Below are 17,587 nucleotides of genomic sequence, written 5' to 3' on the forward strand. Positions count from 1 at the left end.
CAAAGACAACTTGATCATGACAAATGGGAATAGGCTTGCCTTCACTGTCTTCAGAAAGAACACCCATTCAGGAAGTTACCGTCACTTCTTTAGTCATCACCCAGATTAAATTAAAAGTGTAGCTTTGGGTCTTTTTCTCCAAGTCTTCAGGATTTGTAGCCCCCAATTTTTAGAAAATCAATTAATCTCCATCAGGTCCCAATTAACAAAATTACCTTTCCCTCAGTGGTTTCTGGATAAAGCCCTCAGCCAAGCCATTTGTCCAAATTTCTTCCCAGAGAAGATAAACTTAATTCATTACTCCAATTTCATTAATAAAAAAGTTAATGTTCACCAGAGGCTGAGAGAGAATCATATCCCAGGTGTTTACTCCCTTCCATGTAAATATTGTAATCTTTCATTCATAAATTGGACAGGGAGAGACCTAAGGGCAGGATTGAATGAACACAAAAGGATCAAATATGGTCAAGAAAGTTCAACCGTGTTTCAACATGTGAATAAATTTAATCACCAGGTAAATTGGAAAAAATGCAATCTTATAATAAATCTGGCTGTGGATTCAGAAGGAAAATGGTGGAATCCACTTTGATTGAATATTTCCAAGGGTCAATGGACTCCAGATATAATATCAGCATTATTCATCATCAAACAAATTGTTAACAAGTTTCCTTCCCCTCCCCCTGACCTGACCTCATGTCATATAAGGGTTTGGGTAGTGACATTTATTCTTTTCCCAGTTCCTTTCTCTTTGTAAAAGATTCCTATTTAAGACAGCATCCTCATTCCACTTTGTACTACTGAAGAGGATTGCAGTTAGCAATCGAAATACATAGTTTCGCTTACTCAACTCTATCTTTTGTCCGACTGTGGTGTTAGTTGTGACTACATGATAAGTCTACAAGTTGTTTTTGTTCATTAACTGTGAAGTTTTCTTGTGATTGTAAATTTCTAAATGCTTTGGGATCTTATAAATACCAAATGAATCTAAAACATTCCTATGAATTCATACCAAGAAGTCAAGATTGCTTTACATTGTTTACTTTTTGGATGAGATTGAAATTTATAACAAAATAAAACTTAGACATGAATTTTCAAGGGAGAATATTCTTTTTGCACTTCTGGTTTTAAGAGCCACAAAACACAAGCCAGCTCGAAAAGTGATCGGTGATCAGTGGACAAGGTCCCAGCTGAAATAACATCATCCCAGCTACAGATGGAGTTTACGACATCTAAGCAGCAGACATCTAACTTTTGCACTTTTTCTTCATCGCTAGGCACAGACAAAAGACAATAAGAGAAAAAAATAAATTCATCCACATTATAAACACTCTTCACTAACTAGATCACATGAAATATATAATAATAGATGACACCAATGCTCAAAGTTGCAATATTTCCACAAAGTTACCAATGCTACATTTCCACATTCAATTAAATTCAAGTGGCTGTAAGATCATCTAGGTCAGACCACCCTCTTCCCACAGGATCAGTTATTGTGGGATGGAAAGAATAGTTTGTGTAAAAAGTGGGCTGTTGCCAATAAATGCATTTAATAAAAAAAAATTATTCTATTGTTTCTATAATATTTACCAATTTTATCTATCTACTTATTTACTTATCTATTATTATTTTTTCATCCACTTATTTTTTGACAGATACAAACTAAAATCAGACGAAGTTTGAAGGTCGGAAATGTTAGTAATACAAGAATTGTAGGCCAGTGTCTTTGTTTATGGGAGTGATGTTGTCCGTGTAGTGTGTATTTACTTATTTGAATTTGCCTAGCTGTAGTATGTGGGGCTGAATCAACGTTTATTTAGCATTAGCTCTTTTACTCCATCTATCAAACCTTGCCTTGAACTCTTTTGTAGTGTTGGCTTGGGTTATATTTTCATCTAATCTATCCCACAAACCTACTCTTTTATCTGGAAATCTATACATCCTGACATCTTAAAGAAAATTACTATGACCTCTTGTCAATCTTGTCCTTGCAGCAGATGCAGTGTCAGATATGCTGGCTCTCCTTCAAAGGTGGGATTTCCTTGTTGTTCTGACACAATCTGGAATGCCATAGAAACATAATGCATCTCTGTAACAGCAAAACCAATGAGATCACAACAGTAACAGAAAATCCGTAGGACTTGATGAACATGGTCAATATTGGTTCTTCTGGGGTTGTGCAATTCTCTGATCCACTGACCCTGGTGGCCTGAACAGCTATGATCTGTACGAGAAAATCCATGGTCACAACGCCTAGATCCGACAGAAATGAGCCCTTTTGCCAAAGAATATCCACGCCAGGCATCCAAGAACTGCCAGTGTTGAAGTAGCTCAGCCCTAGGGATTGCCCTAAGTCCCTGACCCGAGTCCTTAAGATCCAGATCAGGTACCACAGATCTAACTTCGGTAAGGGCAATACCACCAATGTATATTTATCATTATTATTATATATTATTTATTCTTTATTTAATTCCATGTAAGTACTTGATAAAGGTCACACAAGTGATCTGATGTACTACGAAAACTTCCTCACATTGTGCTTTTTCTGCCTTCCTTGTTGGCAGTTGCCTTTCTCTTTCAAACCTAAAGTTGTCTGCCATTAGCTAGAACAAACATGTATACTGCCCAGGGGCTACTCGATCCTGAATAAAGTCACAGATATTAGCTAAGAAAATCAGGTGCTAAGTTCATATGCATGGGCTATAAGTGGTTAAGATTGCTTAATTACCTTTTATTGACTAACCTTCTAAGTTGAATAAAATTGCCTGGCACTAACTACAATATAAGCCTTTCGAATACCATGCTTGTTACATTACGTAAGTGTTGAAACAATTTATTAACCCTTTACAGTCCAGGGTGTCCTCTGCTGAATAAAATAATCTGGCATTTACTAATATCTTAATTCCAGGTGCCAGATTATTTACAATAGGCAACAGAATAATTTCCAGGGTAGGATAATGAACTTTCACCTTATAATGTACAAATACAAACACAGTTATTTCTTATGGACTAAGTATCTCCTTCCTTTCTCTTCCAGGGTATCAGCCACCTAACCCTGATACTTGTCCACCATTTATTTACTCATACCTGTTTCCTTAAAGTTCTTCATGTTATCTATAAGAACAGAATAAAGTACCTTTTAAATATGAAAGAGCCTTAGCATTATAACTGTTTAATGCCTTCTACAAGGATTCGCTGATAAAAACCTATCTTTCAAGAGGGATTCTAGCAGTCAAAATGCCACTTCTCACTTTACAAGTGTAGAGGTCTTGCAACTTTATTTGACTCAAAGTAGCATATGTAACTACAAGGAAGATACTAAGCTCATTTACTATCATGTTATTAGTCATTCTACATGCCCTTCACATGTAAATATCATGACCACAGTTAACATTCAATGTGAATTTCAGAAAATACATTTTCTTGCAAGAGCTCAGTATGTTACATCATATGTTATACAAGTACAATCAACTTTACTCATAGTTAATACAAGTCTAGTCCTTTCATGTACAGTCAAGAATACAAATTACACAACCTATTTTTCCTACAGTATTTAAATGCCATGCTCCCCCACTTTGATTTAGTTTACCTGTAACACTGCAAATCAATCAAGCTCCCAAGCTAAATGAAAAAATTAAGCCTTTCAAGTCCATTTACCAAGCTATATCCCAGTAGGACTTCATACATTTCCCATCATACATTGAGAAAACAGAAGACCTAGTGCATAAGTGAATTTATATTTGTCTTAAATTGATGATTCAGATTGTATATGCTCTGTGTATACACACACACATGCACCCAGGGGCCAATGAATGATGGATACATGTATGCAATGGGTCTGCAAAGTGGAAACCAAAGCTACCCATATCCATCAATACCCTCACTTTCATCAGGTGTAGTCCTAAAGGCCTGACAGTTTCTAGACTAGGCCCAAGACTTATATCAACTTTAGGTGTATTTCTTACACTTTTTCACCTGTGGAGGGCTGACAGCTAGTAAGTGCTCTCTTCTCCCTACTTTCAGTTGGTGACATACAGTCTCACATACAACACTCAGTCCAAACTTTCTTCTAAGAGAGATCTGTGCCCATCCACTGTGGGGCTGTGGGTTTTTCCACTTTGTGGATCTTGATGAAAAAATGAACACACACACACACACCCCTCAATTTAATAGACAAAATGGGGAATATTGCTCCAATCATTATAATAATCTCAACATAATACAGTACTCTCTTATTATTGACAGGGGTTACATTCTTGAAATGGTTGTCTATAATAATAAATCCATCAATACCAATATGGTTGTCTACCAGTAACTATTTATAGCCTAGTGTGGGTCTCCTTAGTCAAAGTACATTAAATAAATGTAATTTTAAGTAAAAAAGAAAAAAATACAATGTATGCTAAATTAATGTACTTATGAAAGTATAATAACTGAAAAAAATTGTAAACTTCAATGCACATTGTTACAGTATCCCCAGTACAGTATAGTATCCTGATAGTGAAGCATAATGTATCATTATTGTCCTCAATACTTCATAGGCCAGCAAATGATAAATAAAAATAAATTATGATAAATGACAATGAATTGTGATGAATGAGGATTACTTGTAACTAGTAAAATTCCAATTCCATCAGTGAAGCACTGATGAGTCCGTAGAGTGCACAGTATTACAGTATCCTTGGTACAGTATCATGATAATGCAGTATGCATTATTATTGTCCTCAATCCTTAATAGACCAGCAAATGATGAGTAATGATAAATGATGATGAATTGTGATGAATGAGGTTTATTCATCATCTGAGAAGCCTGACCAGTCGGATGGAAGTCATAGCAATAAAATATTCCAGTAAAAAGGAGTTGAAAGACTGAAATAGCAAAGTTACCAATGCTTTTGTGATCTAATGTGAGCACTTTATTATAGCCCACAGAAACTCCCTTGTTGACACATCTAGCAATAACCTATGCATGGTAAGCTGTCTCACAGTTATTGTGTACTTTATCTATTAATGGAATATATATATATATATATATATATATATATATATAAATATATATATATAATATATAAATATATATACACACATATACGTATATACAATATACACACATACAATGAGACCTCTCATTAACGGACGTTAATTAGCTGTGCTTGCAGTGTTTTCGCTGTGTTTTTGGTGTTTTGGAGTGGTTTTTGGGTGATTGCATAGTGATTGCACGCACTAAACAGCACCAAAACATGGTGAAAACACCACAAACACAGCTAATTAATGTCCATTAATGAGAGGTCACTGTGTACATATATTCATAATGCGACTGTATGACATTAGGAATGGCTTGGGATTTGAGGGAAAGACGATGATAGTAAATTTCCATTTCACTTGGCAATATCACATTAGCCACATTGCTAAAGAAAATGAAAATTCTAATGTCATTGTCTTTACATCAAATCCCAAGCCATTCCTAACACCATACATTTGTGTTATGAATATATATATACACATATTCCATAGATAATATACAGAATATCAGTGAGACGGATCACCACGTGCAGGTCATCACTAGATGTGTCAACAATGGAGGGTTTTCCCAGAGCCACACCAAAGGGCTCACTTTAGATCACATTTACTAATGGTAAGAATGCAAACTAGGCAAGCTCAGGCATGCAATACAAATATACAAAATGGTAGAGTAAATTGGACTTAGCCTACCTCACAAATACTAAATTACTAATACATAGAGAATTTCTGTCAATAATAAAACCATCAATAATGAGAAAGTACTGTAGCTGTATTTTGATATTAGTCTTACCAAGGATGGGTGTTTGACATACCACGATTGTATCATTTGGGGAATTCAGAATTTTATTGCAACCCACTGGAATTTGTCAGTTGGCTCTGAAAAATGTTCAATTGGAGGTCAATTAAATTGAGGGCCAAGTGCATGGATATATTTCACTTATTTTCATGGTTAGGTCCTCAATGCATGGGGTGAAGGATGTGGTAATTATTCAACAAGAACCCACTGTGTTGGATAAGAAGAAATGAAATAGATATCCATATATTTTGATCACGGACTGTGATCCACTGAAGAGGACCACAGTCTGTGATCGAAAAAAGAATACTGTATATTGATATCATCTATTTCATTTCTTCTTATCCAACACAGTGGGTTCTTGTTGAATTTTATGAATGTTACATTACTTTGTAGTTATGTAGTACTTAGTTAAGCAATTTGACTGCTGGGCGTTTCTTTGATTCAAGACTGTTTAGGGTGGGCATGTCACTGACATCTGAGGGGGGGGGTCACCCTCACAGCTTCACTTTGAAGGCAGGTTTGTGTATTTTTAAGCAGTTCTGCATCTGTTAAGCTGGGCTACAATTGTTGGATCATCCATATAGGTGATGGCTTTGATGTTATGCTCTGGATTTGGTGTAAGGGTTATTAATGAATAGGTTAACCAAAGCTGGCGAGTACTACTCTTTAGTAAACTCCATTGTACACTCTACTGGTCCCTGGTTGATGGCAGTTCCAAGATACTCTGAATTTCTCCAAGCTGTTTGCCACCCATTTCTTGTTATTGTTGTGAATGTCCATCTCAATTATATTTTTGGAAAGGTTATGCCCAGGAACTAAAAAGATAAAATTATGTCCACTGCTACTATTACTGTTCAGTGTTTTCTTGTACAAGCACTCCAACATTCAATGACATTTAATATCAATGTGTTGTTGGTTTCTTTGAATCCATCTTGGATTGTGGAGGTGGGCAACTAATATCTAAATATTTTTTATGTCAGCCTTTATATAAATCATACAGTCAATAGGAGGGAGGTAGGCCTATTCATACAGGCATTTTTTTTTTTATTGGTGGAATTTATGCTCTTCTCGAGATCATTGGAATTTTATGACTCAGAGGTTGAAGATATCAACCAGGGCTTTACTGCTGTAGGCCCAGAGGTTCTAGATGAGTTTGATATCTAATTTGAGCCTTTTGCATTTTTTTTCAAATGAATTTTCTACATCTTTGTTACAGGATGGATAGCTTTCTCATATGGTTTTAACTTCTATATTCATTTTACCTTTTTTGTGACCATTGGAAACATGTTTTATAGAAGTGCTTGTTGATAATGCTGCAGTCATGTTTTGGGATTCTACTCTAAGTTGTTCCAATCATTCCATTTCCCCCCACCCCCATGTTTGTTGCCATTTCATCTGTGTTTTTACCATTATCTCTCCTGCTGTTTATTTGTATCTACAGCTACTTGCTCATTCTGTAGGATTCTCTTCCCTTTTTATTTCTCATTTTTGTGAGGGCAATTATCTCTGCTATATCTTAGATTATACATATATAAATACACATTAATGGCATTTCCCCATTTCTAAGGGGAGAGCCAAGTCAAATCACACACACATAGGGTGAGAGACACCTTCCATAAGACTTCTTTTTAAGTTCTACAGTGAAATATCCAGCTATTTGACACAGAAAATAGTCTCAGAAAGAGCACATTCATAAGGCTTGCCCGCCATGCGAGACCTCATGTTTCTTCAAGCCACCGGATTCATAGAATGCCGCGTCACATAAACTACACTTGTAAGGCTTTTCCCCCGTATGTGTTCTGACGTGTCTTCTCATCGTACCCGAATCGGCAAACGAAGCTGTGCAAAAGGTGCATTTGTGAGGCCTCTCTCCTGTATGGGTCCTTATATGCCTCTTTAAGCTGCTGGTCCTGGCGAAGGGCGTGCTGCAGTAATTGCATTTGTAGGGCTTTTCGCCAGTGTGCGTTTGTATGTGCTTGGTCAAATTGTCAGACTGAGAAAACGACGCCTCGCACAGCGTGCACCGATACGGCTTCTCACCCGAATGAGTTCTCATGTGAATGGTCAAACCATGAGATTGAGAAAACGAGGCCTCACACGAACTGCACTGGTAGGGCTTCTCGCCTGTGTGGGTTTTCATGTGTCGCTTCAACTTCCCCGACTCGGAAAATAGAGCTTCACAAAGGGTGCATTTGTAAGGCTTCTCTCCCGTATGTGTTCTCTCATGAGTCTTCAGACTCCCCGACTGAGAGAACGCCGCATCACAAAAAGAACACTTGTGCGGCTTTTCTCCTGTGTGAGTCCTGATGTGCCGGTTCAAACTACCAGAGTGCGCAAAGGAAGCCATACACAGACTACAGCTGTAAGGCTTCTCGCCAGTGTTAGTTGACAGATGGTTCTCCAAAATACCAGTGACAACAGAAAATGAAGCCTCGTCATCAGCACATTTTTTAGGCTTCTCCTCCACATCATTATTGGCACATTCTTTGGGGTTCTCCTCCATGTCAGTTCCTATATATATTTTCTGAGCGTTTGATTTAGAAAAGTAATCCTTACACAATGCACATCAATAAGGGGTCTAACATGAATCCTCCATGTCAGTTCCTATATATATTTTCTGAGCGTTTGCTTTAGAAAAGTAATCCTTACACAATGTACATCAATAAGGAGTCTAACATGAATCACCTCTCATGTGACTTCAAGATTCAGAAAAGTAAGGCATGCATCAAGTACAATGAATCATGTGGCTTCTCTTCAGTATGCCTTTTCATAATTTTTTTTTTTTTCGGCTTCACAACAATAATGAAGTTACATCATACATTTGTACAGTTTGTTCCCATGACAAGATTTACACATTTAACTTAGATCTACAAGTCTTGTGAACCTTCAAAACATTACACTAAAAATAAACATTTCAAAGTACATTTGACTTTTCATCTGAGTTTTTATAAGTTTTGTTAACATACAAGATAGAAAGGATGAATATTTCAAGTGTATTTCTCAGGATTCTCACCAGTGTAAGTGTAGGAAAAATTACCAGCCAGAATTCTTCTTCTAAAATGATGCATTAAGAGCAAAATGAAGTACTATCAATTTATTCCCTAGGTTTTCCTGTTTGAACTGGTATGTTTTCTCTTAGATTTCTTTTGTGAGAGTTTCATTCCACTTGATGACTTCAATATGGCTGCATTTTCTAGTGTGTCTTGGTCAAATGCATCTTTTTACATTCTCACCATTCACCAGGTAGGGCTTATCGCCCTGTCAGCGGTGATGCCTCACGAAGTTTCTCCACAAGGTCCTATCTTTTCACATACCAACCTATTTCCTTATTGCAACTGTAAACAAAAAATAAGTAATGACAATTATTCCTCATTATTTCAAAAATACAATTAAGTATATATACACATGGAAACCACCATTACTTGTACTTTCACTTATATCATCCATCTCTATACTATTATTTCTAATTGTAGATAATTACTTCATAAAGGATATTTATCTTTATACGGCATTTTACATATTTTCACATTATAATTATGAACCAAGGATGAGATGGATGGATGGGGTAAAAGGGGAATTGGGAAAGAAGGGAATGCCTATTGAGGAAGGGAGAAGACAGAAGATAGGGGCGAGTGGAGAATAGTTGTGATGCACGAAAGGGAATGGGTGGGGGATGAGGAAGTATGTGTGAATGATATTTTGATGCAGGCTGAGGGGACAGGGGGAAGGGTCCCAATTAAATGAAGGAGTCTTGCTGTGGAAGTGCTGTCTTGCTACATTGCTTCTAATTCAGGGCAGTGGGTGAGATGCAGGGATGATCCATTATCCAAGAGCCAAGAAATGAGGGAGGGGTGGTGAATGGGAGTGGAGTGTGTGGGGATGAAATGGGTAGGAATGGATTTATGCCTTTGACTTTGGCTACCTCCCTTGTAAGGGGAAAAAAGCCATTGGTATATGTAATTATGAACCACAAAGACACCTATCAAGAACTACAAGTGCTGTTGCCCATGCACTAGGAAAAATACTGCTTAAATCCTTTAGTATGAGGCCCCACCCTCTGCTAAATAAAAGTCTAACAAATAGCAGAATTATATCTGTAATGTGCACCATCCTAGCTAAAGGGCTGTGACCCTAAACCCCATCATTATGGGGCCCAATCTTTAGTCAAGGAAAATCGTCTGGTATAGACCAGAACAAAATATATAATGTATATCACTATAAGAAGAGGGTTGAGATACCTTGGGACCTTCATGAAACATTGTTCTGGCAAAAGTCAAAACAAAATCTATAAATTGTACCATCATAACACAGGAGTTAATGATTTTTTGCCAATTTCTTACAAAACATGTATATGCATACACATTGCTTTCACAATAATTCATGACTTCAGTATTAATTCTTGCTGCTGCCAAAACTTACTCAGCTGAAAAAAAACTCCCTATCTCAAAGCTGACATCTGGATATTGGAGGATATGTTTGAGATGAGCATCTTAATTACTAAAATAACTATTTCTATCAGACTTAGTATTTCAACAGCGACAACTGGTATTTCCATCCTTGGGAAGGTGTAAGGATAGGAGTAGAAAAAGGGATAATGGAAATTACAAGTGATCAGCACTTTTTCCCCTTCATTTTTAGATTAGCTTCCAATTCTGTAAGAAAACTGCATGGGTTTGATCTAGAGAAATAATACTAAAGATCCTAAACATTGATTGCATAAAACATATGCAGTCAGCGCCCTACTGTGTTTACACAAAAATCTAGGTCTATAGTGAATAGGTCTTATATGAAAGATAAGAGATCAGCTAACAGTCACAGTTGCATTTATAAGTGGTACATCCTTGTTAGCAGACAGGGAAATTTTTCAAGTACAGGTAGTCGTCGACTTACGACCGAGTTCGATTCCGACAGACAGGTCATAAGTCGTTCTGGACACAAGTCGGTCTATATATATATACAGTATATATTACCCTTTATATAATATATATATATATATAGTATATTTAGCATACTGAAATAATCTTAGCATCTTTGAACTATGTTGTATAGTATTTTTAACCTTTTTATAATTTCATCTGATTTTCTTTGGGAAACATAGCCTAGGCCTAAGCATATTGAATAAAATCCTATCATCTTTGACCTATGATATTTAATACTGTATTTGTTAACCTTTGTATTATTTTACCATCAGACTTTCTTTAGGAAACGTATGCATACTGAATAAAATCTTATTATCTTTGAGCTACGTTGTTTAGTATTCATTAACTTTTTATCATTTTTGTTAGGAAACGTAGCCTAGGCCTACACATACTGAATAAAGTCCTGTCATCTTTGATCTACAAATCCTTTTTTGTTAGTTACATTAAAATCATTGTAAAGCAAAATTAGGAAAAAAAAAATATTTCGAAACACATTCTTTTCGTTTACGTACTGTACCGAAAATATTGTTATTGACAACAGACTAGGCATAAACAAAGTTTACTGTTACATTTTATTAATCGCAAAACATAAAAATACAAAATGCTGTACCGAACATTTCGTCATCGACAACAGACTAGGCATAAAAAAAAGTTACATTTTATTAATTGCAAAACATGAAAATACAAAATGTAAGGCAAAATTAGGATTTTTTTTATTTCAACAAAACACATTATTTTCGTTTAAGTACTGTACCGAACATATTGTTATCGACAACAAACTAGCCTAGGCATAAAAAGTTTGTTATATTTTATTAATTGCATAACATACAAAAATACAAAATGCAATGCAAAATTAGGAAACATTTTACTTCAAACAAACAAAATGAAAGAATATTTAGCTGGCTGGGATGCTGATGCTGCCGGCAGCCTGCCAAAACTATCGTACTTGCGTCTCGCAGCATGTGGAGTAATGTACTGCACTGCCAGGCATAATATTGCAATTCTATTACTCTATTAAATGTTAGATATTATTGCACCATCTCGTGGTCCTAAAGTCGATCAGTCGTAAGTCGCATAGGTCGTAAGTCGACTACTACCTGTATAACATTATATATTTTGTATACAAATTCTTATTTTTGTATACAAATATATATGTACATACACATGCTCACAGCTGTGGACATATCTTACTGGCACACCTGTCAGCATACAGGGAAATTTCTCATACACATTTGTATATATTCAATTTATTGACATAAATTCCCCATCTTAAAGAGTGCTTGGACAGTGCCTCTTTAAGGATAATTTCTTGAATCAGGGAATTTAATGTAGTATGTCCTAACAATGAACTCCTTGCCAGGCAGGACTCAAACTACCTCTACTCCTGACCTCCCACACACGTAGTCTCTAACCTACTCATCCCTATTTTAGCCTTACCCAAACAACACAATATGTCTTCTATAAATAACTTGTAGACCAGTTATGTAGCTGTTGCCAGTTGTCTGGGAGCTGTGGGTCTACAAGACCTGAACATCTTTTCTCACTTCAATCAAGGGTTGATTTTCCTAACATCTCTACTCCTCCAAGCCCCATCAAACACATCATTTGGCAGCTGCTTTTCATACAAATTGTTCTTGATACAGTCCACCTAGCTCTGCTTCCTTTCCTATTCTTTTACTGCACCTAAGTTTCCATCATTCTTCTCTCTACGTCTGATTCATCTCTTCTCAAGATCTTCTTCTTCTGAAGATCATGTTGGTGACAACATTAGAACAATAAACTGTTCCTAGCCCATCTTTGTTTACCCTTCCTTGCCCATACTGTCATTTGTCTTTGATCTCTTTATATATAAAGATGTGTATATACATACAACATACATCCTGATATATGTTATGAGACCTAGTCCTCATGCTGGCAAGTAAATTCATACACCACATAATTGTGCTGGAGATGGGAGTATGGTCTTCTTACTACAAAATAACATTTCTTCCATGACTATGAGCCAATGTGGTGGCTGCCCTTGGTTACTTGAGAGGTGTCTCTTGTGCAAACTGGACATGTACAGGGCCCTGGGTTGGTTTCTATATTGCCAGTTAGAAGGCAGGTATTGGAGTACTGTTTTCATTATGTGAAAAAAAAAAAAGTAGCAAGAATAGGTTGGAAGGAAATGAGGGTGGGTTTCTGGGCCTGTTCTGGAGACAAGACATACCACCAGGTGAAGGTGGAAGGCTTCTAACAATTTGCTTTTCAAAATCCATGTGAACAAGTTGCATAAACACGGCAAAGGAAACATGGACTAGAAGTGAAGCGTTTATTCCTGACGTTTCGTCTACTGACTTTCTCAAAGAAAGTCAATAGACGAAACATCTATTGACTTTCTCAAAGAAAGTCAATAGACGAAACATCTATTGACTTTCTCAAAGAAAGTCAATATACGAAACATCTATTGACTTTCTCAAAGAAAGTCAATGGACGAAATGTCAGGAATAAATGCTTCACTTCCAGTCTATGTTTCCTATGCTGTGTTTATGCAATTTGCTTTTCCAATATGAATCAGCATCATGAGGGGTCAGTGCTCCTTCTGAGCAGTCAATAGGACTCCAGAAATCTTGCCACTCTGATACCTCTTGGACTGGTATTTTTATCTTGTTCTTAAAGTTTCTGGACATTGCCTTGATATTTTTCCAGGAGAAAATTTGTAGGGTATCCTTCGCCCTGAAACTCTGCACTATTTAGTTACCTCCTATAACATGCATAGGAACACTAGCAGCATTCTTCTACAATCATAGGGGATCAGAGAAGTAGAGTCCTAGTGGTAAATAAATTGTTTGACCACTTCAGTATGAATCAAATTCTTGTGCACAGCATCAGCTGCCATATGTATGATGCATCACACTACTTGCATTATAAAATATAAAGTCACTGCTGTATTACTCATTCTCTTTTACTCTGAGTAATAATAAACACAGAAAACATGAACAAACCAGTTCATGGAATCAAGGGTAACTCATGTACAACTACAAAAAAAAATATGTACATATATAAGATATATAAAATCAAGATGCTGACGCCAGCATCCTCGTGTACCCACTCACACCAAAGTGGTTAAGGGGGGATGCAAAAATGAATAATAGTAACAGTACATCGATGAATAGCTCTGGTCTGTAGGTGTGCCCCAAAACAGTCCCTAAAGTAAAGATTACAGGTCACCAAGCAGACAACACCACAGAATAGAAATGTCACATCCCAACGGAATGTTCTTTTAGTCTGCTCCATATATTCTATGACTGGAGGGGGGAGAAGCTAAGATTTCCATACAATAAATTAGCAAGGGTAAACCAGCTCCCACAGTAGTACTGTTTTACTGCATTGCTTTTGACTTCAGTGTGGTGGGGGAAAGGATGAACCTTCATTCACAAGATGATAAGATGGGACAGTGAATGAGTCAATCAATCAACTGTTGCTTCAAATTTCATTAAAGTGAAAAACCCGCAGCCCCACGGTGCCTGGCAACAGTCCTCAGAACCTCCCACATATCTATCTGGACTGTTGTTTGTGTTGGTGTGGAACTACTTCTATGTCACAGGCTCAAAGTGGTAAGTTAACCCCTTCCATACGGTGCCGCACACGTAGGCGGCATGAGGAGCAAGTGGATACGCGAGGCTGCCATATCGGCGTCTTGATTATATTTATTGTAGTTGCCCATGCGTAATGACATACTCTCTAAACTGTCTTCATCACATTTTCTATGGTTATCAAAATTCACGGGTAAAAGAGAGAACGATCGATATAAGCGGTGACTATATTTTATGATGCGAGTACTATTACAACACATCGTACGTCTGACAGCTAATGCTGCCCACAAGATTTTGAACCGTACTGAAGAGGTTAAGGAAAGTTTTGCTGGTTGTCAGCTCTTCATGTATGAAAAAGTGCAAGAAATACACTTGAAAGTCATTAGAAAAAAAAAAAAAATTGGGCCCATTCCGGAGACCAAGTGCCAGCCCCTCTAGGCTGCACCTTTTGATGGAGGTGTAGGAGTCAACAGGTTTTGAAAATAGACAATTTGCTGTCTATCTTGCAGTACCATCACATGTAGGTAGGTACCTGTCAGTGGTCCCAAGTGAATGGGTTTTGGGTAAGTTTAGGATGGATGTAGACTTGAACCCCATGAAGCACAAGCAAACATATGAGGATGCCAGCATCAGCTTCCTGATTATATCTATTTTGTAGTTGCAGCTGAGTGACCCTCTTATTCTGTCAATAGACTTGATCATTTTTTCTTTGGTTACAAATATTCTGGGTGAAAGAGAACGAGTATAATGGCTATAACTATATTTTATAATGCGCGTATTGTGATGCATTATCATACATCAGGCAGCTAATGTGAGTGAATATTTGACTTTTATTGAAGAAGTTAATAAAGCCATCCCTTTATGGGGGAAAAAAGGTCTTTTCATACATGTATGTACATTGTTCTATCTTTTTTTTTCTTTTCTTTTTTAACAGATTGTCCTAGCCATCAAAGGTCACTGCTATATGATCATTTGTGTCATTCACTTTCCACTTGCCTACATATTTCACTCATTACATTTTCTTTCTATGTATGGCTTTCTGATCTTCATAGGCTGTGTTTATTACCAACAAGTTTTTAGTATCCCACTTCCAAGCCCCATGTTGTAGGTGACAAGATAAACCTCTATTTCTGATGTGATGAGATGGCCGAGATGGTTGATTGGTATAACTTTGCCATTTCCCTCTCATCAGAAAATACATGATCTTTTGGTATATATAAACACAGACACATAATACACTGAGAGACCTCTTATGAGTTCTTTGCCTAATATTCTGATTAAACTGGAATAATGGCAACTGCTCCTACAATATGGATTCTGGCATAGGTTTGGATAGGTTCCATCATGGAGGGGTATTTACTTGAAAGTTCAGTTTGGTAAAAAGTATGACAATGATGATCACTATTGTGGGATGCCAGAGATAATAAAAATTTAGCTACACCTAGGACAAAATGGAGAGAGAGAGAGAGAGAGAGAGAGAGAGAGAGAGAGAGAGAGAGAAAAGAGACAATTAGTACACAAGTTTGTTCAACTAGGTGATTATGACTACAGCAATACCTAGATAAACAAGCAGCTTGCCAGTAGCCAGGATAAAGGTAAAAGTGCCATCATGCGTGCATGGAGGGGGGGGGTTTCCTGGTTATAAACTAGACAAATTTAGATTTAAAAAGGAAATACGCAAGAATTGGTTTACTAATAGGGTAGTCAACAAGTGGAGTAAACTTAGTAACCATGTAGTGAGTGCTGAAACTATCAGTTGCTTTAAGAAACGATTAGACAACTTTATGGATGGGGGGGATGACAGGCGGTGATGGATACAGAGCTGCCGAGTGTAGGCCTTGTGGTCTCTTGCAGTCTCCTTGATTTTTATATTCTTATGCTCGATAAAACTTTTATTAATGAGGGAGTCCTGCAGAAATTAATCAAATGACCAAACAGCAGCCATATCAAAATTAAACAATTGCCTCAGTATTGAAGTGATGACATGGAAGCGACTATTTTAGAGAGAGAGCAACTAAAGGGGTTATCACACTGGGCTATTTTTCCTCCAGCCTCTGATTACTTGACGGCACTACCCACCTCCAGAATTTAATCCACCTTAAAATAACTCTCTGGCAAGCTATTTTGTTTTCTCAATAAAAATACAAAGAATGTCATTTGATATCTTGGAGGTAAATTATCTTCCTCCAGCATATCATCAGATTCTTTCCCAAAAGCTGCAGATTGCTACAAATCTGCTTCAACAGTTGGAGGAAAAATTGCCCAGTGTGACAGTGTCTTAAGCTGTTGTTCTTCCCAGGTTGACCAGCCTTGCCCATTTTATCAATGTAGCAAAATACCTATCTTGCAACCACTTTCTACCATAAGATAATGAGTGCAGACTAGTGCTGACACACTACACATTTACCTGACAGTGTCAGGTTATGTCAGACGCTCAATTCTGTGTTCCCTTCCGTCAGATAAAGATTACCTACTTCTACCGTACAACGGTTTAGTGGGCGATTTGTTATGAAAATGCCATCAACAAACGAAACTATTACAGCATAAACAAATTACTACTACCATCTGCAGACACACGAAAAACTTGTCAACATTCTCAAGTGACTCATTTCCTACAATAAGCTTAAGCTGTGCAGAAAACCGATAACAAAATACTGAGTAATATGGGCACAAGACAGCTAAAAGAAACGAATGTACTATTGTTTCTACATGAAATGACAATGATAAGCTATTGACTCCCCAATATATCGGATATAATTTTCATATCTACATACCTCTATCTAGTTCATGAAGTAGAAATTATGACATTATTCCCGTATTACAAGGTGCAAATGAAGGAAAACCTACACAAATTTCCGCAAGTAATTCGTTTCTTAGTGGAAACTCTCAGATGCCGCTTGGCTTGGGTGTTTATCATCTCGCTGTGGCAGAAATAATTAAAGTATTTCATTGATCTCAATCATTACTTCTATTATCATAGTGTAGTAAATACTGCAAAATTATGTTGTTCTCGACCTTGTAAAATAATCAAATATGGAGTAAAATTTCATGATTAAACATAAATTGTCAATAAAGTACTCTCCACAATTCTCAATTCTGTTTGTATGAATCAACACTACGTATTCACTAGAACCTATAAAGTTACCATACTTTTTACATTTATTATAAGCAATGTGTGACTTGGTCGTCCTTATTTCCAAAGAATAAAGTTGCCTTAAAGTATATAGTTTGAAATCCACTTTTCGCTACTGAAATATCTAAAGTTTATATCAAAA

General features: G+C 36.9%; 1 protein-coding gene across 3 annotated transcripts; it reads right to left on the bottom strand.

Annotated features, from left to right (window-relative positions):
• Positions 1 to 3,244: 3,244 nt before the first annotated feature.
• Positions 3,245 to 17,398, bottom strand: LOC143031329 (uncharacterized). Of its 3 annotated transcripts, none has more exons than XM_076195022.1 (2): positions 17,160 to 17,398; positions 3,245 to 9,153 (listed from the first exon to the last, which is right to left on the bottom strand). In XM_076195022.1, the coding sequence occupies exon 2, from the start codon at positions 8,319 to 8,321 to the stop codon at positions 7,509 to 7,511; it is 813 nt and encodes a 270-aa protein (XP_076051137.1). In that variant the 5' UTR covers positions 8,322 to 9,153; positions 17,160 to 17,398; the 3' UTR covers positions 3,245 to 7,508. The 3 variants fall into 3 exon arrangements, with proteins under 3 accessions (XP_076051137.1, XP_076051136.1, XP_076051138.1); XM_076195021.1 differs by having other exon boundaries at positions 17,087 to 17,398; XM_076195023.1 differs by lacking the exon at positions 17,160 to 17,398 and adding an exon at positions 16,720 to 16,979.
• Between the last annotated feature and the right edge of the window lie 189 nt (positions 17,399 to 17,587).

This window comes from Oratosquilla oratoria, chromosome 12, assembly GCF_046742065.1.
Source record: "Oratosquilla oratoria isolate Oo_2021 chromosome 12, ASM4674206v1, whole genome shotgun sequence".
NCBI lineage: Eukaryota > Metazoa > Arthropoda > Malacostraca > Stomatopoda > Squillidae > Oratosquilla > Oratosquilla oratoria.

Bases quoted from the DNA above. Each gene is read 5' to 3' on its own strand.
- LOC143031329 (XM_076195022.1), bottom strand. From the start codon at position 8,321: ATGGAGGAGAACCCCAAAGAATGTGCCAATAATGATGTGGAGGAGAAG.